The sequence below is a fragment of the Dama dama genome, chromosome 33 (genome assembly GCF_033118175.1).
Source record: "Dama dama isolate Ldn47 chromosome 33, ASM3311817v1, whole genome shotgun sequence".
NCBI lineage: Eukaryota > Metazoa > Chordata > Mammalia > Artiodactyla > Cervidae > Dama > Dama dama.
This window is the reverse complement of record NC_083713.1, coordinates 4,928,457-4,947,919: the sequence shown is the minus strand read 5'-3', so window position 1 is coordinate 4,947,919 and position 19,463 is coordinate 4,928,457. Positions and strand designations below refer to the sequence as shown.

The 19,463-nt window shown below is 41.8% G+C and overlaps 1 protein-coding gene across 2 annotated transcripts in view; it reads left to right on the top strand.

Annotated features, from left to right (window-relative positions):
* The first annotated feature begins 5,908 nt into the window (after positions 1–5,908).
* The window catches only part of FAM168B (family with sequence similarity 168 member B), a 39,095-nt gene continuing 25,540 nt past the window's right edge, over positions 5,909–19,463 (top strand). Inside the window, exons 1-2 of one of the 2 annotated variants that reach the window (XM_061135607.1) lie at positions 5,909–5,953; positions 15,236–15,316. In XM_061135607.1, the coding sequence (XP_060991590.1) occupies positions 15,247–15,316 (70 nt within the window). In that variant the 5' untranslated portion in view covers positions 5,909–5,953; positions 15,236–15,246. The other variant, XM_061135606.1, reaches the window with a different exon arrangement.

Below are 19,463 nucleotides of genomic sequence, written 5' to 3'. Positions count from 1 at the left end.
CCAAGCTGTGTGGTGGGGCTAAATAAGGAAATAAAACATAAGGGGGATTAAAAAAACAAAAAAGAAAGAAAGTGCTCCTTTTTACCTGCATCTCAGGTTTTCCCAGGGTCCACTCAGTCCATAACCTCATCACAGGTAAGCACCACTGCTACTTTCTTGGATTTTTAAAATTACTTGTGTTGACACACAAGTAAATACAAATATGTATATTTTCAATTCCTCTTTTTCACAATCTTCTTTAACACAGTTAAATCAGTTGGCTAAGTCTTCCATAACAAATACCACAGAGAAGACAGTTTAGACAACAGAAATTGATGTTCTCACAGTTCTGCAGACTGGAAGTCCATGATTAAAGTGCCAATGAGTTTAGCCTCTCCTGAGGCCCTTCTCCTCTCTCCTTGGCTTGCAGATGGTCACCTACTCACTGTGTCCTCACAAGGTTGTTCATAGATCTATATTGTCTGTATCCTGATCTCCTCTTCTTATAAAGACACCAATCAGATTGAATAAAGGCCCACCCTACTGACCTCATTTTAATTACCTCTTTAAAGCCCTATACAGACATTTTGAGGCACTGGTGGGTTTAGGGCTTCCACACACGAATTGAAAGTAGGTGACACATTTAAGCCCATAGCAACAGTTCTACTCTTTGCTTTGTCCATTTAACAGTTTACCTTGAAGATATTTCCATTTTAGTATATACATAAGCTGCTCATTTCTATCTTGAGTTATGGAGTCAATTATTCAGTCAGTCCCATTGTGACAAACACTGGGATTGTTTTCAGACATTTTGCAACTCCTAGCAAAGCTGCAATGAATAGGCTTGAACCTATTTCATTTTACACTTCAGAGAGTATCTCTGTAGACCAACTCCCGGAAGTGGAATTGTAGAATGAAAATTTTTCTTCTGTATACTTTTCTTGATTTGTTGTTGCTGTATAACTGTGTCTGACTCTTTTTCAACCCCATGGACTGTAGCCTACCCAGCCCCTCTGTCCATGGGATTTCCCAGGCAAGAATACTGGAGCAGGTTGCCATTTCCTTCTCCAGGGGATGCTCCCACCCAGGGACTGAACCTGAGTCTCCTGCATTGGCAGGTAGTTTCTTTACCACTGAGCCACCTGGGAAGTCAATATTTGTCTTGATATACATCATTGAATGGTCCCCTCTGCAATCCAGCTATGTGTCTGCTTCCCCACAGCCTCACCAATAGAGAGTATCTTTTGGTATGTCAAAAGAGTATGTCAAAATTTCTTTTTGGTGCTTGCCAATCTAAGAGGGGAAAAGACGCTATCTCAAAGAGTTTTTTGTTTTTTTTTTTTCTTTTTTAATATTTATTCTTTTATTTACTTGACTGTACCGGGTCTCAGTTGTAGCACTCAAAATCTTCCATCCTCGTTGTGACTTGCAGGATCTTTAGTTGTGGCATGTGAACTCTTTGTTGTGACATGTGGGATCTAGGTCCCCGACCAGGGACTGAATCCAAGCCCCCAGTGTTGGGAACGCAGTTTTACTGCTGGACCCCCAGGGAAATCCTCTCTCAAAGAATTTTAACTTTCTTTTTATGAGTGAGGTTGAATCTTTTTATTTTTTCATGTAATTAAGAGACATTTATTTCTTTTTCTGTGAATTCTCCTCATTTTTTTATTGGATTTTAGGGCTTTCTCTTATTGACTTCTGGAAACTCTTTAAATACTAAGGAGATTAGTCCTTTGCCTATGGTATGTGTTGGAGCTATTTGTTAATGTTAATCATTTGTCTTTTAATGTTAATACTAATCATATGTCTTTTAAAGTGAAAGTGAAAGTCACTCAGTCGTGTCCAACTCTTTGCAACCCCAAAGACTATACAGTCTATGGAATTCTCCAGGCCAGGATACTGGAGTGGGTAGCCTTTCCCTTCTCCAGGGGACCTTCCCAACCCAGGGATCGAACACAGATCTCCCACATTGTAGGCGGATTCTTTACCAGCTGAACCACAAAGGAAGCCCATTTGTCTTTTAATGTTAATTTTAATCAAAGACAAATGGTTAAATGATTAACAAATGTTAATCATTTGTCTTTTGGCTATTTTCATGGTTCTTTTTTGGCAAACCAAAGCTTTTCATACCCATGATGTCTAGATTTTGATAGGCAGCTTAAAAAGGTTTCCTTGGAACTCTGCTCAACGTCATGTGTCATCCTGAATGGGAGAGAGGTTTGGGGGAGAATGGTATGTCAAATCAGTTTACTTCTCTTCCTGGGTTCTTGTCTCATTGCAACAAAAATTTGGAGCAATGGGTTAAACGGTGTAAAACAACTGACAAGTTATAGCTTAGTTCAGCTCAAGCAGACAGATCTTTTATTACACAATCAATGACATGAGAGCAGGCCCACCCCAAAGGAATCCTCCTCATTCTTCCTGTTGATCCCTCTTGCCTTCCTCCTTTCATACTTCCAGTCTCCTCCTTTCGGTTATAGCCTGTGCAAAGTAGCGCTTGTACTCACCTCAAATCAATGAAAGGGAATGCAAATAGGCATACGCTATATAACAGTAGACTGTGCTGTTTACGTCTTCCCAAGATTCAGTCTGTTTTAATTAGATGTAGAATATTCATGATCCCTTACTGGGTTCCTAACTGCCTAAGGTTACTTTTAGAAGCCCCTGTGGTTATTTTGTAGTGCCTAGGACATATACGAAAAAGTTGAAAAGTCTCTGTGTTTGTTTTGCAGCCTATCCAATGAGCTCTCCTGGGTGTGTCTAAGATGGAGTTCAGAGATCAGCTTGCATCCCTTTCAGCCAGGCCTCCCCTTGCTGCTTTTGTCTTAACTTCCTACGGAACAAATACGTGTATATTTGAGGCTAAGGCCCTTAGCTGTTCACATGAAACTACCACAACATTGTTAATCGGCTGTACCCAAATAGAAAATAAAAAGTTTAAAGTTTGATTTTTTAAAAAAAGGCTTTTTTACTCCAAGATAAAAAAAATTTTTTTTTTAAATTCTTGTTCTTTTATAATTCCATTGTTGTACATTTGTATCTTTTTTGATTTGGATTTTATTCAGGTATGGTAAGCTATAGATTCAATTTTATATTTTTTCAGATGGCTGTTACCATCTCAATACCATTTATTAAATAGTCCATCTTTCTTCGAAGTGACTTGAGATACTACCTTTATCAGATATCACTTCTGAAAATAATTTGAGTGTATTTCTGAATGTTCTATTTCATTGATGTGTCTATTCATACATCTGTGACACACTGCTTTGTTGACTGAGGTTTTTAAATATGTTTTCTTATTTCGATAGGTGTAGTAGCCCCCTTACTATTACTCTTTGCCTTCAATGTTTTCCTGGCAAATATTCTTTTACTTTTTGGCTTGAAGGATCGTAGTTCCCCAATCGGGGACTGAGCCTGAGTCCTGGGCAGTGAAAGCTGAGTACTAACTGCCAGGGAATTCTTCAGATACCCTTGCTTTTGATTTTTCCTGATTTTTTCATGTGTAAATCAGAATCGCTTTACCTAATTAAAAGTAATTATTGGTTTTTGATAGGAATTGTATTAAATTCATAAATTTAGAAAAAGCATCCAAGAATAATATGTTTTTCTCCATGTATTTAAGAGTTTTTTTTTTTTTTTTTGGTGTGATTTGGTGGGTATTTTGAATTTTATTCATATAGACCTTTCACAACTATTATGCAAGTTTTATTTCTGGGTATTATTGTTATTTTTGTATATTGTTTTATTTTGTCTATAAGTAATCAACCTTGTATAAAATGGATCTTCTTTTCCATTATATCTTCTAATTCGTTGTTAATTTAGATAGATTAGATTATTTTTTCTCATTTTGATAATCACTGGTTGCTCTTATTGTTAGCATAGTTTTTTAGATGATTCCACTTGCTTCAGATCTGATGTTTAAGTGAGAAATAAACTTCTGTATTGTGTGAAAACACTGAGATCTGGGGCTTGTTACTGCAGCATTTCCTACCTATCCTGACAGATACAAGTGATTTAAAAAAATAAAGAGGCTCAATACACAAATATATTAATATTAGGGTTAAATTCTGTGCCGACAGTGGTATGTAAGCAGGAGTTTAAGAAGAAAAAGCACAATGGAATTCTGTACTGTTACAGAACTGATTCATGTATTTCTAAATTTTTATCACTGGCTTGTTGGGTCTTCCTTAAACTGCCTGGGCTTTTTCTAGTTTCCCTGAGCAACGGCTACTCTTCCTTAGGGTACATGGGCTTCTCATTGCAATGGCTTCTCTTAAGGTGGAGCACAGGATCTAGGGCCGGCAGGCCCAGTAGTTGTGCTGCTCTGGCTTAGCTGTTCTGCATGTGGGATTTTCCCAGAGGAGGGATTGAACTGCATCCCTTGCATCAGCAGGTGAATTCTTAGCCATTTAACCACCAGAAAAGCCCTTTATTCATGTACTTTTAAAATGGAAACTAAGGAAATGGCAACCCACTCCAGTACTCTTGCCTAGAAAATTCCATGGATGGAGGAGCCTGGTGGGCTAGCGTCCATGCGGTGGCAAAGAGCAGGGCATGACTGAGCGACTTCACTTTCACCTTTCAGTGGGACTCAAATCACCATAGTGTCTATATTACAACGGTTAAGAGTAACATCTAGTTGTATTTAAAGCCACCATCTTCCATAGTGTGACAAAAACCAAGTCCTTTGCAACTATTTAGTGAATGTCACTCAGTCATGTCCAACTGTTTGCCACCTTATGGACTATACAGTTCATGGAATTCTCTGGGCCAGAATACTGGAGTGGTAGCCTTTCCCTTCTCCAGGGCAGTTTCCCAACCCAGGGATTGAAGCCAGGTCTCCCACATTGCAGGCTGATTCTTTACCAAGTGAGCCACAAGGAAAGCACCAGAATACTGCAGTGGGTAGCATTTTAACGTGCACTTATATCTCAGGGATGCCAACCAAACAGTCTTTAGGAACTGTGTAGTAGGTGTTCTCGGCTTGGTCAGGGAAAGATAGACTGCCTGGACCCTCCCAGCTGAGCAGAGACCACAGGATTCCTCCACCTTTCTCCAAGGCACAACCATTGGGTCTCAGATCACGCAGGGAACCTGTGGGCCCGAGTAACGTTACAGACATAGTTGAGAGCAGCTCTGGAAAAGCGCAAACCCCGAAGTCCCCCTTTAAGAGCAAGTGCCCTGAAGTCAGACGTTCGGGTTTCAATTTGGTCGGCTCTCGAAGGAACTTGCCAACCTCTTCGTGCCTTAACTGCCTCGTTATAACGACTTTATTGTATTAAGTGACTTAATGAATGCAGAGCACTCAGAACGGCGAACGCTAAGAGCGCCGAGCGCGCGAGCTCGGGAGGTCCCGGCGCCCCGGCCCTGGCCGTTAAGCCGACAGCCGACCACACAGGCCGGGGGCCCGGAGCCTGGCACTGGGGAGGAGCGAGCCCCCACCGCCGCGCCTGCATTACACAAGGGTTTCTGTAGTGCGGAGCTATTTAAAAACACGAAATCGAATACATGTTTCTCCCTTAATAAGTTAATGATTATGTTCCACTATAATTATGTTCCATTGTGCCCTTTCCAAGCCACGAGCGTAGGAGCCCAAGATGGCGTAAGGAAAAACATTCCACATGAGCGTTTATTCGAGTCAACAGATATCCTCCGGGCGCCGTTTGACTTCTGTTTGAAACCCCCCGCCCTGTACGCTCCAAACGCCGAGACCACGGAAATTCGGCCCGACGGTCCCTGTACGCGACAGTTCCCGGAAGCCTCCCAGGCCCGTCGCCTCTCGGACGTCGGCGGGAGCGCGCACGCCGACCCGGAGCCCGGAAGGCGCCGTCGGGTCACGTGTCGGCGCGCCCCCGCCAAGGCGGGCTCCAGGCGGAAGTGAGGTCTGGGCTAGGCGGCAGCGCAGCGTCGGCGAGGAGCGCGGGCTGCGGAGAGGCGGGCCGGGCAGAGCGGGGCGAGCGGGAGCGCGGGCCGGGTAAGCGGCGGTGGCGGCGACCCGGGCCTCGCGGGTCAGCCCCGCATCGGAGCAGGCCTACGCAGCGCGCGCCTCTCACCGAGCCCGACCGCTGAGCGCGCCCTGGGCGGGCGAGCTCTGATCACTGAGGCCCAGTCTGCCCCCGCGGCGCGGTGAGTGCGGGCGGGGCGGGCGGCGGCGTGCGCGGCCGGAAGTGCGGCGCTTTGTGCGGCCGATTTGGGCGGCGCCAAGGTCGGGCCCGCGGCGGCGCTTTGTCCCGCGGGGCCGGGCGGGCGGGTGCTGCCGGAGGGAGGCGGGGCTGGGCTACCGGGCTCGCGGGCAGGTGCGGCGTGGGCCGCGGGGAACCTGCCCCCCGGCCGGCGAGAGCGGCGTTTGTTGCACAACAGTGTTCTCTGGGCCTTTTTTTAATGTCCAGGTGATCAGATCAGGAAAATGCAAAAAATGGGGAAGCAGTGGGGTGGCGTTTCTGTTCGTAGGCTCTTCATCATTTCCAGTGTGTAAACTATCCACTTTTCTTACAAAGTAAACATTATTCCATTTGCCTGGCAGAAGCTTTAGCTTGAAAGGCTTTCAATGTTTTATCCAGAAAGGACGTATCGTAGCCCAGCCTTGGTTAACTTCAAAAAGAGAGGTGCGCCTTTACAGCGTCCACGAATAGGGTCTTCCTCTTTTATAGTGTACGTAAACGTGCATTTAATGGATTGGATGAGTTAATACTTCATTACAGTCATACATAAAAGTATTTTGGAGTATTTTGCCAAGCAAGACTTTTTTTAAGTGAAAAGGTTTGTCTCCTTCCCCCTCCTTAAATTCTCAAGTCACCCTTGTGTAATTTTTAAGATTATTTTCTCAAGTAATATATGAAAAACTTGGCAATAATAGTAGGGACACGTTTTAGAACTTAGGTTAGGTAAACAAGGACTGGGTTATTTTTGCTTTGACAGGAAAGAATTAGGCTAATTGTTCTGTTGTTGAAGGTACTATGGTGCACATTGTGAAGTTTTTTTGTTTCTTTTGAGGTTTATAGGGTGGGCTTGCTTTAGTATGTGTTTGCATAATTAGTTCCATTTAGTCATATTTGTGACTAAATGGACAAGCTAAGTGTGCCAACAAAGGTGCGTCTAGTCAAAGCTGTTTTTCCAGTAATCATGTATGGATGTGAGAGTTGGACTATAAAGAAAGCTGAGCGCCGAAGAATTGATGCTTTTGAACTGTGATTTTTGAGAAGACTTGAGAGTCCCTTGGAGTGCAGGGATATCCAACCAGTCCATCCGAAAGGAAATCACTCCTGAAATTTCATTGAAAGGACTGATGCAGAAGCTGAAACTCCAATACTTCGGCCACCTGATGTGAAGAACATTGGAAAAGACCCTGATTCTAGGCAAGATTGAAGGCGGGAGGAGAAGGGGACAACAGAGGAGATGGTTGGATGGCATCACCGACAGGATGGATATGAGTTTGAGCAAGCTCTGGGAGTTGGCCATGGACAGGGAAGCCTGGCGTACTGCAGTGCATGGGGTCGCAAAGAATCGGACACGACTGAGCAACTGAACTGAACTGAAGGTGTGATAGAGGTCCCTGCAGGCTTTAAGAGTTGGAAACTGCAGCCTTCCTCTATATTCTGTGTAGCAGTCACTCTAGACAGGCGGAGCGGGTAGCACCCCCTCTAACTCTCTCCTGCTCTTCGGCATAGTGGAAGGATCCTACAAGCCAGGAGGGCGGAGGAAGCTGCTGTTGGTATTACTGCCCCTGCCGTCTTATCCCGCTCGGATAGATTTGTTAAGAGTTTTACTTAGTATTCTACTCTACAGCTGCCTTTCAACTCCTTTCCGTTTTAAGGTTAGACAGAATTGTGATGTCAAAATTATTTGATTTTTCAAACGAGAAAATGAGGAGTGTAATGCCATAGAGATAGAAAATTAGAATTGGGAAAAAGAAGCTTAAGTGCATATAAAGAATATTATTTTTAAGTTTTTTTTTAATAGGTTCTGTAGCTTAAAGGCAAATTTTTGCCTCCCAAACTTGTCTTATATAAACAGCTTCTTTTCACTGATCAGTTGAGAGCAATTTTAAAACAACAGCACACCAGCCTAATAGAGGTATGATTACTTTTCTTATGCCTGTGTTCCACTTTATGTCTGTATCTTTGAAGTTCTGTGCAGAAATATGCAAATGTCTCCCAATAGATTGGAAACCTTGATAGTGAAGATCGAGTTTGGAGGCGTTCAGAGTCTATCTTATGTGCTCTTCTTGATGTTGTCATGTGTTACCCAGAATTTCCAGTGTTGATTGTGTTGAACGGATTTTATCTTGTGTATTGCTGTCTGAGAGAGAGAATTAAAGCCCCTTGACCTTAGTTTTTCTTGGTAGGAAGAAAAATAATACACAAGGCCTCTAGAGCCCACACAGGGTAGCAAAGAGTCAGACACGACTGAGTGACTTCACTTTCTTTTTCTTTTTTAAAGTTTTAGAATTTCTGTTTTGTGTGGGAACTTTGTTTAGGTCATGGTATATTTTGAGACTAGAGAAACTAGTACAGTGATGGATGTTAAATATACTTTCCCTCTGAGGATTATCAGATTTCAAGTTGAGAAATTTTTGCTGTTATCTTTTTTAAACCCTAATCTGAGACTTACCTATTTTGCTGCAGGTGTCAAACCACCCATAGGAAATCTGACATTTTCGTCATTACAAATGAGAAACTTTAAAAAAAAAAAAAAGAAAGTGACACTAGCTTCCTTGGTGGCTCAGAGGGTAAAGCGTCTGCCTGCAGTGAGGGAAACCCGCATTCGATCCCTGGGTCTGGAAGGAAGATCCCCTGGAGAAGGAAATGGCAACCCACTCCAGTACTCTTGCTTGAAGAATCCCATGGACGGAGGAGCCTGGTAGGCTACAGTTTGTGGGGTCCCAAAGAGTTGGACACGAGTGAGCGACTTCACTTTCTTTCTTTCTTTCTGGCTCTAGCCTTGAAATTGGGATCCTTGGCCCATACCAAATCAGACTGGGAAGTCGGTGGTTTCTGGGTGACCAAAGGCAATAGAATCCCAGGCAGAGTGGTGATGGTGTTTTTTAACCTTTAACTTTTCATTACTTAAAAAATATGCAAATACAACATACAACCATATACTCAACATCTCAGTCCCATTTATATAGGGTGCTCAGGGCTGGTGCACTGGGATGACCCTGAGAGATGGGATGGGGAGGGAGTTGGAAGGAGATTTCAGGATGGGGACACATGTACACCCATGGCTGATTCATGTGAATGTATGGCAGAACCACCACAATATTATAAAGTAATTAGCCTCCAATTAAAATTAAAAAAAAATATTTTAGATTACAGACATCGTGTCATTTTTACCCTTGTACAGTTTAATATGTACTTCTAAAAATCAATGCATCTTTACATAACAAAATGCTATTCTCACATATAACAAAATTAATGATTGTTTAATGCCATTTGATGCCTAGCCCATGTTTGTTTGTATCCCTCAGTCCTTAAAATACCTTTTTGTAATTTTTTCCATCTTAAAATCATGATTCAAACAAAAACCTCCTGCAGCCTTTATTAAATCTATGTTAATCTAGAACCATCCTTCTCTCTACTCCCCGCCTTTTCCGAGACCATTGACTTACTGAAGAAACTGGACCCCTTGCCCTCTAGATTCCCTTCTTTTGGCTTTGTCTGATTGCTTTATGGTGTTCAGTATATTTCTGTAACTCCTCCCAGGAGTTACCTGGGAGTTAGATGTATAGGGTGCATTGGATTCAGATTTTAGTATTTTTGTAGCAGTACACCTCAGATGATGTAGGGTGATTCCATCATATGAGGATGCATGTAATAAGGAGCTTGGGGGGCTTCCCTGGTGGCTTAGTGGTAAAGAATTCACCAGCCAATGCAATGAGACGTAGATTCAATCCGTGATCTAAGAGGATCCCACTTGGCTGTGTGCCACAACTACTGAGCCTGTGCTCTGGAGCCCAGGAGTGGCAGCTATGAAGCCCACACGCTCTAGATCCTGTGCTCTGTAACAAGAGAGGCTGCCAGATGAGAAGCTGGAGCAGCAACTGGAGAGTAGCCTCCTCCCAGCACAACTAAAGGAAAGCTTGAGCAGCAGTGAAGACCCAGCACAGCCAAAGTAAATAAAAATTTAAAAAAATAAGTAGTTTGCTCTTAGTGATGTTAAGATTGGTCAGTGGGTTTAGCATTCATGTCCGCTAATCAATAAACTGAGCACAGTTATGGTAGTTTGAACATTCTTTGACGTTGGAGTGAAAACTGTCCATTTCCAGTCCTGTGGCCACTGCTGAGTTTTCCAAATTTGCTGGCATGTTGCGTGCAGCATTTTAACAGCATCCTCTTTTAGGATTTGAAATAACTTAGCTGGAATTCCATCACCTCCACTGATTATTTGTAGTAATGCTTCCTAAGGTCCACTTGACTTCACACTCAACGATGTTTGGCTTTTGGTGAGTGAGCATACCATCGTGGTTATGTGTGTCATTAAGACCTTTTTTGGGTACAGTTCTTCTGTGTACTCTTGCCACCTCTTTTTAATCTTTTTGTCCCTTGTTAGGTCCTTAACACTTCTGTCCTTTATAGTGTCCATCCTTGCATGAAATGTTCCCTTAATATCTCCAATTTTCTTGACATGATCTATAGTCTTTCCCATTCTATCTTTTTCCTCTATTTCTTTGCACTGTTCACTTAAGAAGGCCTGAGTTTAGAAAAGGCAGAGGAACCAGAGATCAAATTGCCAACATTCATTGGATCATAGAGAAAGCAAGGGAATTCCAGGAAGACATTTGCTTTTGCTTAATTGACAGTGCTAAAGACCCACTTTGACGGTGTGGGTCACAACAAATTGTGGAAAATTCTTAAAGAGATGGGAATATCAGACCACCTTACCAGTCTCCTAAGAAATCTATGTGGATCAAGAAACAACATTTAGAACCAGACATGGAACAACAGACTAGTTCAAAATTGGGAAAGGAGTATGTCAAGGCTGTAATATTGTCATCCTGCTTATTTGATTTCTGTGCAGAATACATTATTTGAAATGCTGGCTTGGATGAAGCACAAGCTAGAATCAAGATTGCTGGGAGAAATGTCAACAATGGAAAAAAAAAAATGCAGATGATACAGCCCTAATGGCAGGAAGTGAAGAGAAACTAAAGAGCTTCTTGATGAGGGTAAAAGAAGAGGGTGAATAAGCTGGCTTAAAACTCAGCATTAAAAAAAAACTAAGATTGTGGCATCTGGGAAAGCAGTGACAGATTTTACTCTCTTGGGCTCCAGAATCCCTGCAGACAGTGACTGCAATCATGAAATTAAAAGACACTTCCTCTTTGGAAGGAAGCTAAGACAAACCTAGACAGTGTATTAAAAAGCAGAGATACCAGTTTGCCACAAAGGTCTGTATAGTCAAAGCTATGGTTTTTCCAGTAGTCATGTATAGATGTGAGAGTTGGACCATAAAGAAGACTGAGTGCCAGAGAATTGATGCTTTCAAATTGTGGTGCTGGAGAAGACTCTTGAGAGTCCCTTGGACTGCAAGGCTATCAGACCAGTCAATCCTAAAGAAAATCTACCCTGATTATTCATTGGAAGAATTTTAGCTGAAGCTCCAGTACTTTGGCCATCTGATGCAAAGAGCTGACTCATTGAAAAAGACCCTGATGCTGGGACAGATTGAAGGCAAAATGAGAAGGGGGTGACAAAGGATGAGATGGTTAGATAGCATCACTGACTCGGTGGACATGAATTTGAGCAAACTCTGGGAGATAACGAAGGACAGGGAAGCCTGGTGAGCTGCATTTCACGGGGTTGCAGAGATTCGGACATGATTTAATGACTGAACAACAATCATTAAGCATATATTCTAGCAGTTCTAAATTAGATTTTATATAATCATATCAATTTCATGTTTATTGCTATGAAGATTCCTGTATTTTCTATTGGATAGTTCTTTTTATTAAAGAACATTGAGAGAATATGAACTATCTTTGGACAAGTGAGATGCAGGGGGCCAGGGCTGAATAGCTATTTTCCCTGCCCCTGAGGCTCATCATCTTGGGGGAATCTCATCATTTGAACAAGTAACTTAAGAAGCTGTTAAGGTATTGTTCATAGACCTTGTGCAAACCTTTTCGTTGAAGTGGAAACTGCAACGTTTTCTTTCATTAATCCTGTTATTTTTTTACCTTTAAGTTTTAATTATAAGTTCTTAATCACTTTAGGAAATAGTTATTAGTCTCTTGGGAAATATAAAAGCTTTTAGGAAATATAACTTCTGGGTAGTTTGGACATATGGTATTTAGAATTTGAGTGTGATTCTGTACATTTTTTAGTGGCAAATGTAGGGTGAGATTTTCTTAGTGGTTTAGACTGGAAGGTTGTGAAAGGGAAGCCTTTGTGGTATTCAGTGCTTTGAGCTGTCTGCAGTTCTTGGCTGTAATGAATAATTCTGTTACAAACATTCAGGTACAAGTTTTTGTGTGGATATGTGTTTTCACTTCTCTTGGTAACTCCTGTCTTGAACTGCTATGCTGCTCATCAGCTTCCTTGCCTACCAGTTGACATCTCCTGCACAGCCCCACATTTAAGGGTCTCCATGTGATAGTTCCAACCTAACCTGTGTCTCTGTGGTCATCTTTGTTGATTCACACGTAGCCCAAGCTCCAGACAAGCCCAGCTGCAAAGTGTCCCTAAGGTGCGTCTTGCATTTTCTAATTTCTGTGGCTTTTCAAGATCCTGCCTGTTGAGAGCCTATACCACCTTTGTAATTTACTCCTGACCATTCCTCTCCTCCTGCATTAAATTTTTGCTCTTCCCACTCAACCCTTACAACACTGTATTTCTTTATGGCCCTTAACACTCTTTGGCCCCGAGTCGTCATTGTTTATGTCGTCTGACTTGCAGCCCTGCCTGTCCAGTACAGTACCCACCACCTACATGTTACAGTTCAGAGTCCAGCTAATGTGCAGGCCCTTGGTCTAGCCACATTTCAAGTGTTCAGATAGCTGTTAGTGACTGCTGCATGTGGACGGAGCAGACGTACATTTCCATCTTCACAGAAAGTTCTGTGGGACCGCACTTTTCTAGGTGGTGAACTCAGAATAGGGACTGTGAGTTGTCTTTTCTCCCTCTGTGGCCTCTGTGTAGTGCTTTACTTACTCAGTTAAGAAAAGGAAATTAGATCCTGGCACAGAAGAAACAGAGTATTGAAAAGTATTCACTTCTCTAGAAATGATAGTTGTACCAGAGAAGTAGATGAAATATGTGAAAAATCTCCACATCTTACGTTGCAGATCCACCAAGAATGGGTTAAAAGTGCAAGCTAATGGGGATTGACAAGTTATCAATTTGTTTCTTCTTAAACTGTGATGTAAAATACAGTTGGTTTTCATGTCTACTTCTTATGCTTTGCTCTCCTTGTTTCTTTCTAATCTGTTCTGTAGATTTGCATTGTCCAGTATTGTAGCCTACAGCCAAACATGACTATTTAAATTTAGACTGAAGTTAAATAAAAAATTGAATCTGATCCTAGCCACATTTTTCAGGCGCTGATTGTTTACTTGTATTTAGAGCTAATGGATGCTATACTAGACAGCACAGATAGGGAACATCTTCATCCTTGTTCTTCTGGACAGCACTGATCTAGATTTCTGTCTTAGCTGTGGTTGTGGATGTCATGTCAAATTTTGTTCTGCCTTTTGGTTAGGAAGTTAAAAAATAAGACAGTTATTTAGGTAATGAATGTCCCAATCACTGCTATCCCCAATTAGTTTCTATTTTAGAACTACCGCACAGGCTAAGGACTTGACCAGGTGTACTTTTGTGTGTACTGAACTGCTTGGTTGTAACTATTCTAAGTCAGTAAGGTGAGGTAGAAATTTGGAGCGGTGTGTTTTTGTATCTTGCCTTTGCAGTGGAGTTTGATGCCGAGTGCTGTGAAGTGCATGTGACCTTTAGAAAGTCAGCAGGTGGCGGCACCTTTTTTTATGTGTCATTGTCTTTGGTGCTAGACCTACTGCAAACAGGACTAAGTTCCAGTTTCCTGTCTACATTCTAGCTGAGGATGTGGTGGGGCAGGCAGACACTGGCAAATACATGTACACTTTATGCTTTTTTTTTTTTTGGCCACACTACGTAGCTAGTGGAATATCAGTTCCTCAGCCAGGGATTGAACCTGGGTCGTGGCAGTGAAAGCACAGAATTCTAATGGTGAGGTCACCAGAGAACTGCCTGCTTTTCTTTTTAAATAAACTTTATTTTTTTAGAGCAGTTTTGGTTTCAGAGCAAAACTGAGCAGAAAGTGCAGAGTTCCCATAACCGACGCCCCCCCCCCCGCCCCCCGCCCACCATTGCTGTTTTTATTTTTAAATTTAAGATCCCTTTAATCCTTACTACCAAGTAAGTCAGTGACTGACTTACTGGATAAAGAATACTGAATAGTCTTAATTAAACTCACACTTTAAGGATACATTGGGTGATAAAATTCAGAGGAAGGGATAAAACCATGGTTGTAGCTGTGTAAATTCTTGGAACTTGTCAGGTAAAGAAGATTGTGAATTATAGAACATTGACTGGGTTGGTAGAGTTGCAGTGCTGTAGCTAATTTGTCTCTTTTAGGAAATACACATATATTTTATTTATTTTTAGGAAGTACATAAGTTGTTTCAGAAGTAGAGAGAGGTGCAAGAAGAACATTAAACCACTCCATCTAGAGGCAGTCACGGTTCATGCTTTATTCTCCTCCCAGATTTTTTTCTGTCTATGCTGGAGGTGCACTTGCCTGTATGTGTAGGTGCACATTTGGGATCATGTTGCATTAAAGTATTGTACCCCTCTCCTTTTACCCAGTTATCGTTATATCATCCTTTGTTTTTAAACACTTAAAAAAAGCAGCTGCATGGTATTTCATGCGCTGGATAGATCTGGTTAAGACTGTTCTCTGTAATAAAGACGTTCAGATTATTTATAGGTTTTTTTTTTTTTTAACTGTTTTGAAAAACAGGGACATGGAGAACACTTTTTTCCCTTAGCTTCTGATGGACTCGAGAGTTATAAAGCAAAGCATACAGTGTCCTGGTGGGCACCCGTTAGGGCTTTGGCATTCCTTTTCTGTTCTCTGTTGGTTAGCAGCAGCATGGAGTGCCTTGTTTCTGCATTTCATAACAGATTAGAGACAGGCCTCTTGCTACCTGCTTTTTTGAGACTGGTGATGGAGAAAAACCTGAGAACAAAAGTGCTTGGCTAAATCACTTTTTTTCCCTTTTTAGTTCTTGAAATCATGAATCCTGTTTATAGCCCGGGTTCTTCTGGGGTACCCTATGCAAATGCCAAAGGAATTGGTTATCCAGGTAAGCATGTAAAATTTTGTTTCCATTATTAAACTTTGAATACATGGTCCATTTCTATGTCATTAAGAATGCTTTTGATGGACAGACCCAGCTCAAGTGGCTTAGATAAGGACGAAAATGTGTCAGTCCTTGGAATTGAAAAATCAGGAGCTTGGGCTGGCTTTGGTCAGAGCCTGATCTGGAGGCTGCCAGGGTAGGGACCAGGTCTGGTTTCTTCACTTCCTGTGCTCAGCTTCACTTCCTCAGTGTTGTCATGGTGTGGGCACAGGTCACACTTCTCCCTATTGTGGTTGTGTGGCGCTCAGCCCCTCCCTTGGCTGTGAGTCTCTTCATCTGGCTCTGTGGGAAAGCCCCGTGGGATTTCTTCTCTTCATGCCAGCACCCTGGATCAGCAGGGGAGTCTACTGATGAATTTAGGCCTGAGCCACATTCTCCACCTCAGTGAAGCCTACTAGTCAAACATGGGCTGAAATAGGGTGAAGCAAAATTTGGGAGAAGAGGAGTTGGTGGTCAAAAATAGCAAATGGTTGCCCTAATTGAAAAGAATAATGTAATATTACAATTTTGGATTTAGATAATATGGTGGGACAGATACTCTTAAAACCCTGTTGCTCAAAACCCCTGACAAATTGAAGAAACATTTCAAAAATGTTTAACTGAACTTTTGCAAGAAAGTAAGACATTTCTACAGCTAAGTATTAGGGTGATGTAAAAACCAGAGTTTCTGGCCATTGAGTTGATGTGCCTACCCTAGGGGCATTTGTTCTTTGTGGGTTTTAGCAACCCTTTTGGGGACGAAGTGAAGTCTCTGCTCTTGTAAGGCTGGGATTTGGAGTGGGACCCCTCATCAGTCTGATTCCTCTGGAGGGTGATACTCCCATAAGAGAGGTAAGTAGATCAGTCCATACTGGTTCCATGGAGAAGTTCATTTCAGCTTGTGCTCTGGGAAGGAAGAAGTGTTTTCTAAGAATTTGTAACCATTCAAGGATGTTTTGGGTTCTGCTTTGAATTACTTGTCCTTCCAAGGGGTCCATAAATTGAGAAACTAACAAAAAAAAATAGTCTCTAGGCTGCATTGTCCCCTGAAGCCGCTGACAGCAGCAGACGCAGAACTGTGTGAGGGCAGGTGTTCTCAGGCCAGGTTAGGCGGGCTTCCCACACGGTTCTGCCTGGTACGTCGCAATCATTATAAACACCGTGATGTGCATCATGCCTGAGTCACCAGTCGTGATAGATAGTAGGAGTAAAACATCAGGTAGAAACCACATCGGACAAGCGTGCTGATAGGAACTGAAGATGCGAAAGAAAGAATCATAGCAAAAAAAAAAAAAAGAATTTGAACAAAATTCCAGTTAAACCACAGGCAAAACACTGCTAAAGGAGGGACCAGCATGCAGCATAAGGAAAGGGGGAAGTAGACTGCTTAAGAAATAGAGGTGTTAGGGTGAGAAGTTTAGAGGAGGATTAAAAGCTCCAGAAGGACTAAGTAGAGAGATTAGAAGAAAAATAGTGACAGGATTTTCTAGAATTGGTAAAAGATAATTTAGTGGTAAGACTTCCTGTCTTTAATGTATTTGCACTAGTTTAAACAGAGATCCAGATAATCTGCTGAGGAGAATCCTGTGTAGATCTGAAATCAGGGAACAGGTAAAACCTGATGGTGTTAGCATTACATGATAGACTATGTAATGAAATATTGGTTGTCTGTCATATACCAGTACTGTGTACTTTTTTAGGGTTTTTTTGTTTTTGGTCTTTAAGTTAAGTATAAAATGAAACTTCTAAAATTTTAAATGTTTAAAATTTTATAATTCTTATTTTATTCATTTCTTTATACCTGTCTCTTGCCTTGCTTTTAGTATCTTGGTCTCCTTGACTTTGATAAAACTCTCTGGATCAGCAAAAGTTCCGTATAGATACTAGTAAGCCACTCCAGGTATTTTGCATGGAAATTGGAGTTAAACACAGCGAAATAATGTACCTGCAGAAGTTTAAGGCTAGGATAACTTTAGTGCCAAAAGCAAGACATCACAAGGAAAGAAAGTACCTTTATACCATTTTATGCTTTTATACCATTCTATACTTTTATACTTTAATGAGACTTCCCTGGTGTCTCAGACGGTAAAGCGTCTGCCTACAATGCGGGAGACCTGGTTTCCATCCCTGGGTCGGGCAGATCCTCTGGAGAAGGAAATGGCAACCCACTCCAGTATTCTTGCCTGGAAAATCCCCTGGATGGAAGAGCCTGGTAGGCTACAGTCCGTGGGGTCTCAAGAGTCAGACACGACTGAGTGACTTCACCTTACCTTACCTTATACTTTAATACGAGCAGATGGAGAGGTTTGTCCATAATTTTCTAAAATTTACATTTAATGGGGAAAAAGGAACATCTTCTAATTGTAGTTACTGATAGCTGACATACTGTCCTTCATACCTGTAGATTTTGGGTATCATGTCCTGGAACCTAGGATACTGAGGGATGACAATAATTGGGTTCATATACACCATCTTACTATTGTTTTCTAATTTATAGCTCCTGTAATTTGTTTTGTCCACTTTCTTTTTCTTCTTTTGGATTAACCAAATATTTTACATTACATTTTTCCTTGTGTTAATTTTTTGAAAAAATTAGTATTTAGTGATGACTCTAACAATTACAACACATTTTGCCCCCTCTCTTCTTTTGTGTATCATTACTGTTTTTATTTTGTGCAGTCAACATTAACGCACATTATTATTTTCATTGCTTTCTGTGTCTCTGTGTTTTTTGTTTGGGATCATTTTCCTTTTACTGGGATAAATCCCTGTAGTTTCCCTCTCTCCCCCCACTCTTACTGCATGTCTGCTAGCAGTGAATTTTCTTTGTGAAAATGTTTTTATTTTGCTTTCATTTTTGAGCCTGTTTTTGATGAGTGTACTGGCTTTCTGTGACTGCTGTTAAAACCACAGAAATTGATTCTCTCACAGTTGTGGGAGCCAGAAGCCAAAATCCAGGTGTGACAGGGCCTCACAGGCTGTGGAAGCTGGAGGGGAGAATCCTTTCTCGCTTCTTGAAGTCTCTGGTGGCTTTCAGCATTCCTTGACATAGATTGCTTTGTGGACATGTCATTCCGGCTTCTGTTTTCATGGTTACATCATTTCCTTCTCATCTGTGTTTCATAGTGTGGACACTTGGGTTTAGGCCACCACCACCTGTAATCTGTGATGAGTATCTTGAGATCCTTAACTTATGTTTACAAAGAACCTTTTCCCAAATAAAATAGCATTTGTAGGTTCCAGGGATTTGATGATATTTCTTCTGAGGAGTCTGAGGAGTCCCTTTTTTTTTTTATGCCTGCCACACTGAGTGTACAATTTTAGGTTGGCAGTTATTTTCTCTCAGCAGTTTAAAGGTAGTTAGTTACGTTGTCCTCTGGTTTCTGTCATTTTTGTTTCTTTGAAATTAGTATTTCCTTGCTGCTTTTAACATGTTTGTGTTTTTACTGTGAAATGACTAGATGTGATTTTATTTTGTGTTTATTTTGCTTAGTGCTCACGAGCTGTTTGACTTCGGCTTCATTTAAAAAATTTTTTTTATTTAGGCTGTGTCAGGTCTTAGTTGCAGCATGTGGGATCTTTAGTCACAGCATGCTGACTGCTAGGTGCAGCGTGTGGGATCTAGTTCTCTCACCAGGGATAGAACCCGGGCCCCCTGAATGGGGAGCACGGAGTCTTAGCCACTGGACCATCAGGGAAGGAAGGAATGGGAAGAAAAGAATATCTCCTCTGAAGTGAAGGTAGTTTTTCCGAAAGAGTAGGGTTTAGTCTCAATTTAAGGAGAACACTTTTAAATAGCTTGGACAGCTCAAAACTGCTGTTTAGGGAACTGAAAACCAAGTAAGCCAAGAACAACATTAAAAAAAAATTCTGGCAAAGCAGCAAGAGGATGAAAAGTTGGTTTTGCATAGTTCTCAACACAGAAGTAAGGGAAGAGGCACCTCTTCTCGAAAGGCTCTGAAAACATGTGGCATCAATGGGTAGTTACAGGGGTTTGGGGTTTCTCTCTCAGAGGCTCCTAGGGCACTCACCCCTCTTTACCACTACATTCACCCTTTCTCCCTCCACTTCTACACCGAAGGGGCAACACTTCTTAGACTTGAGCCTGCAG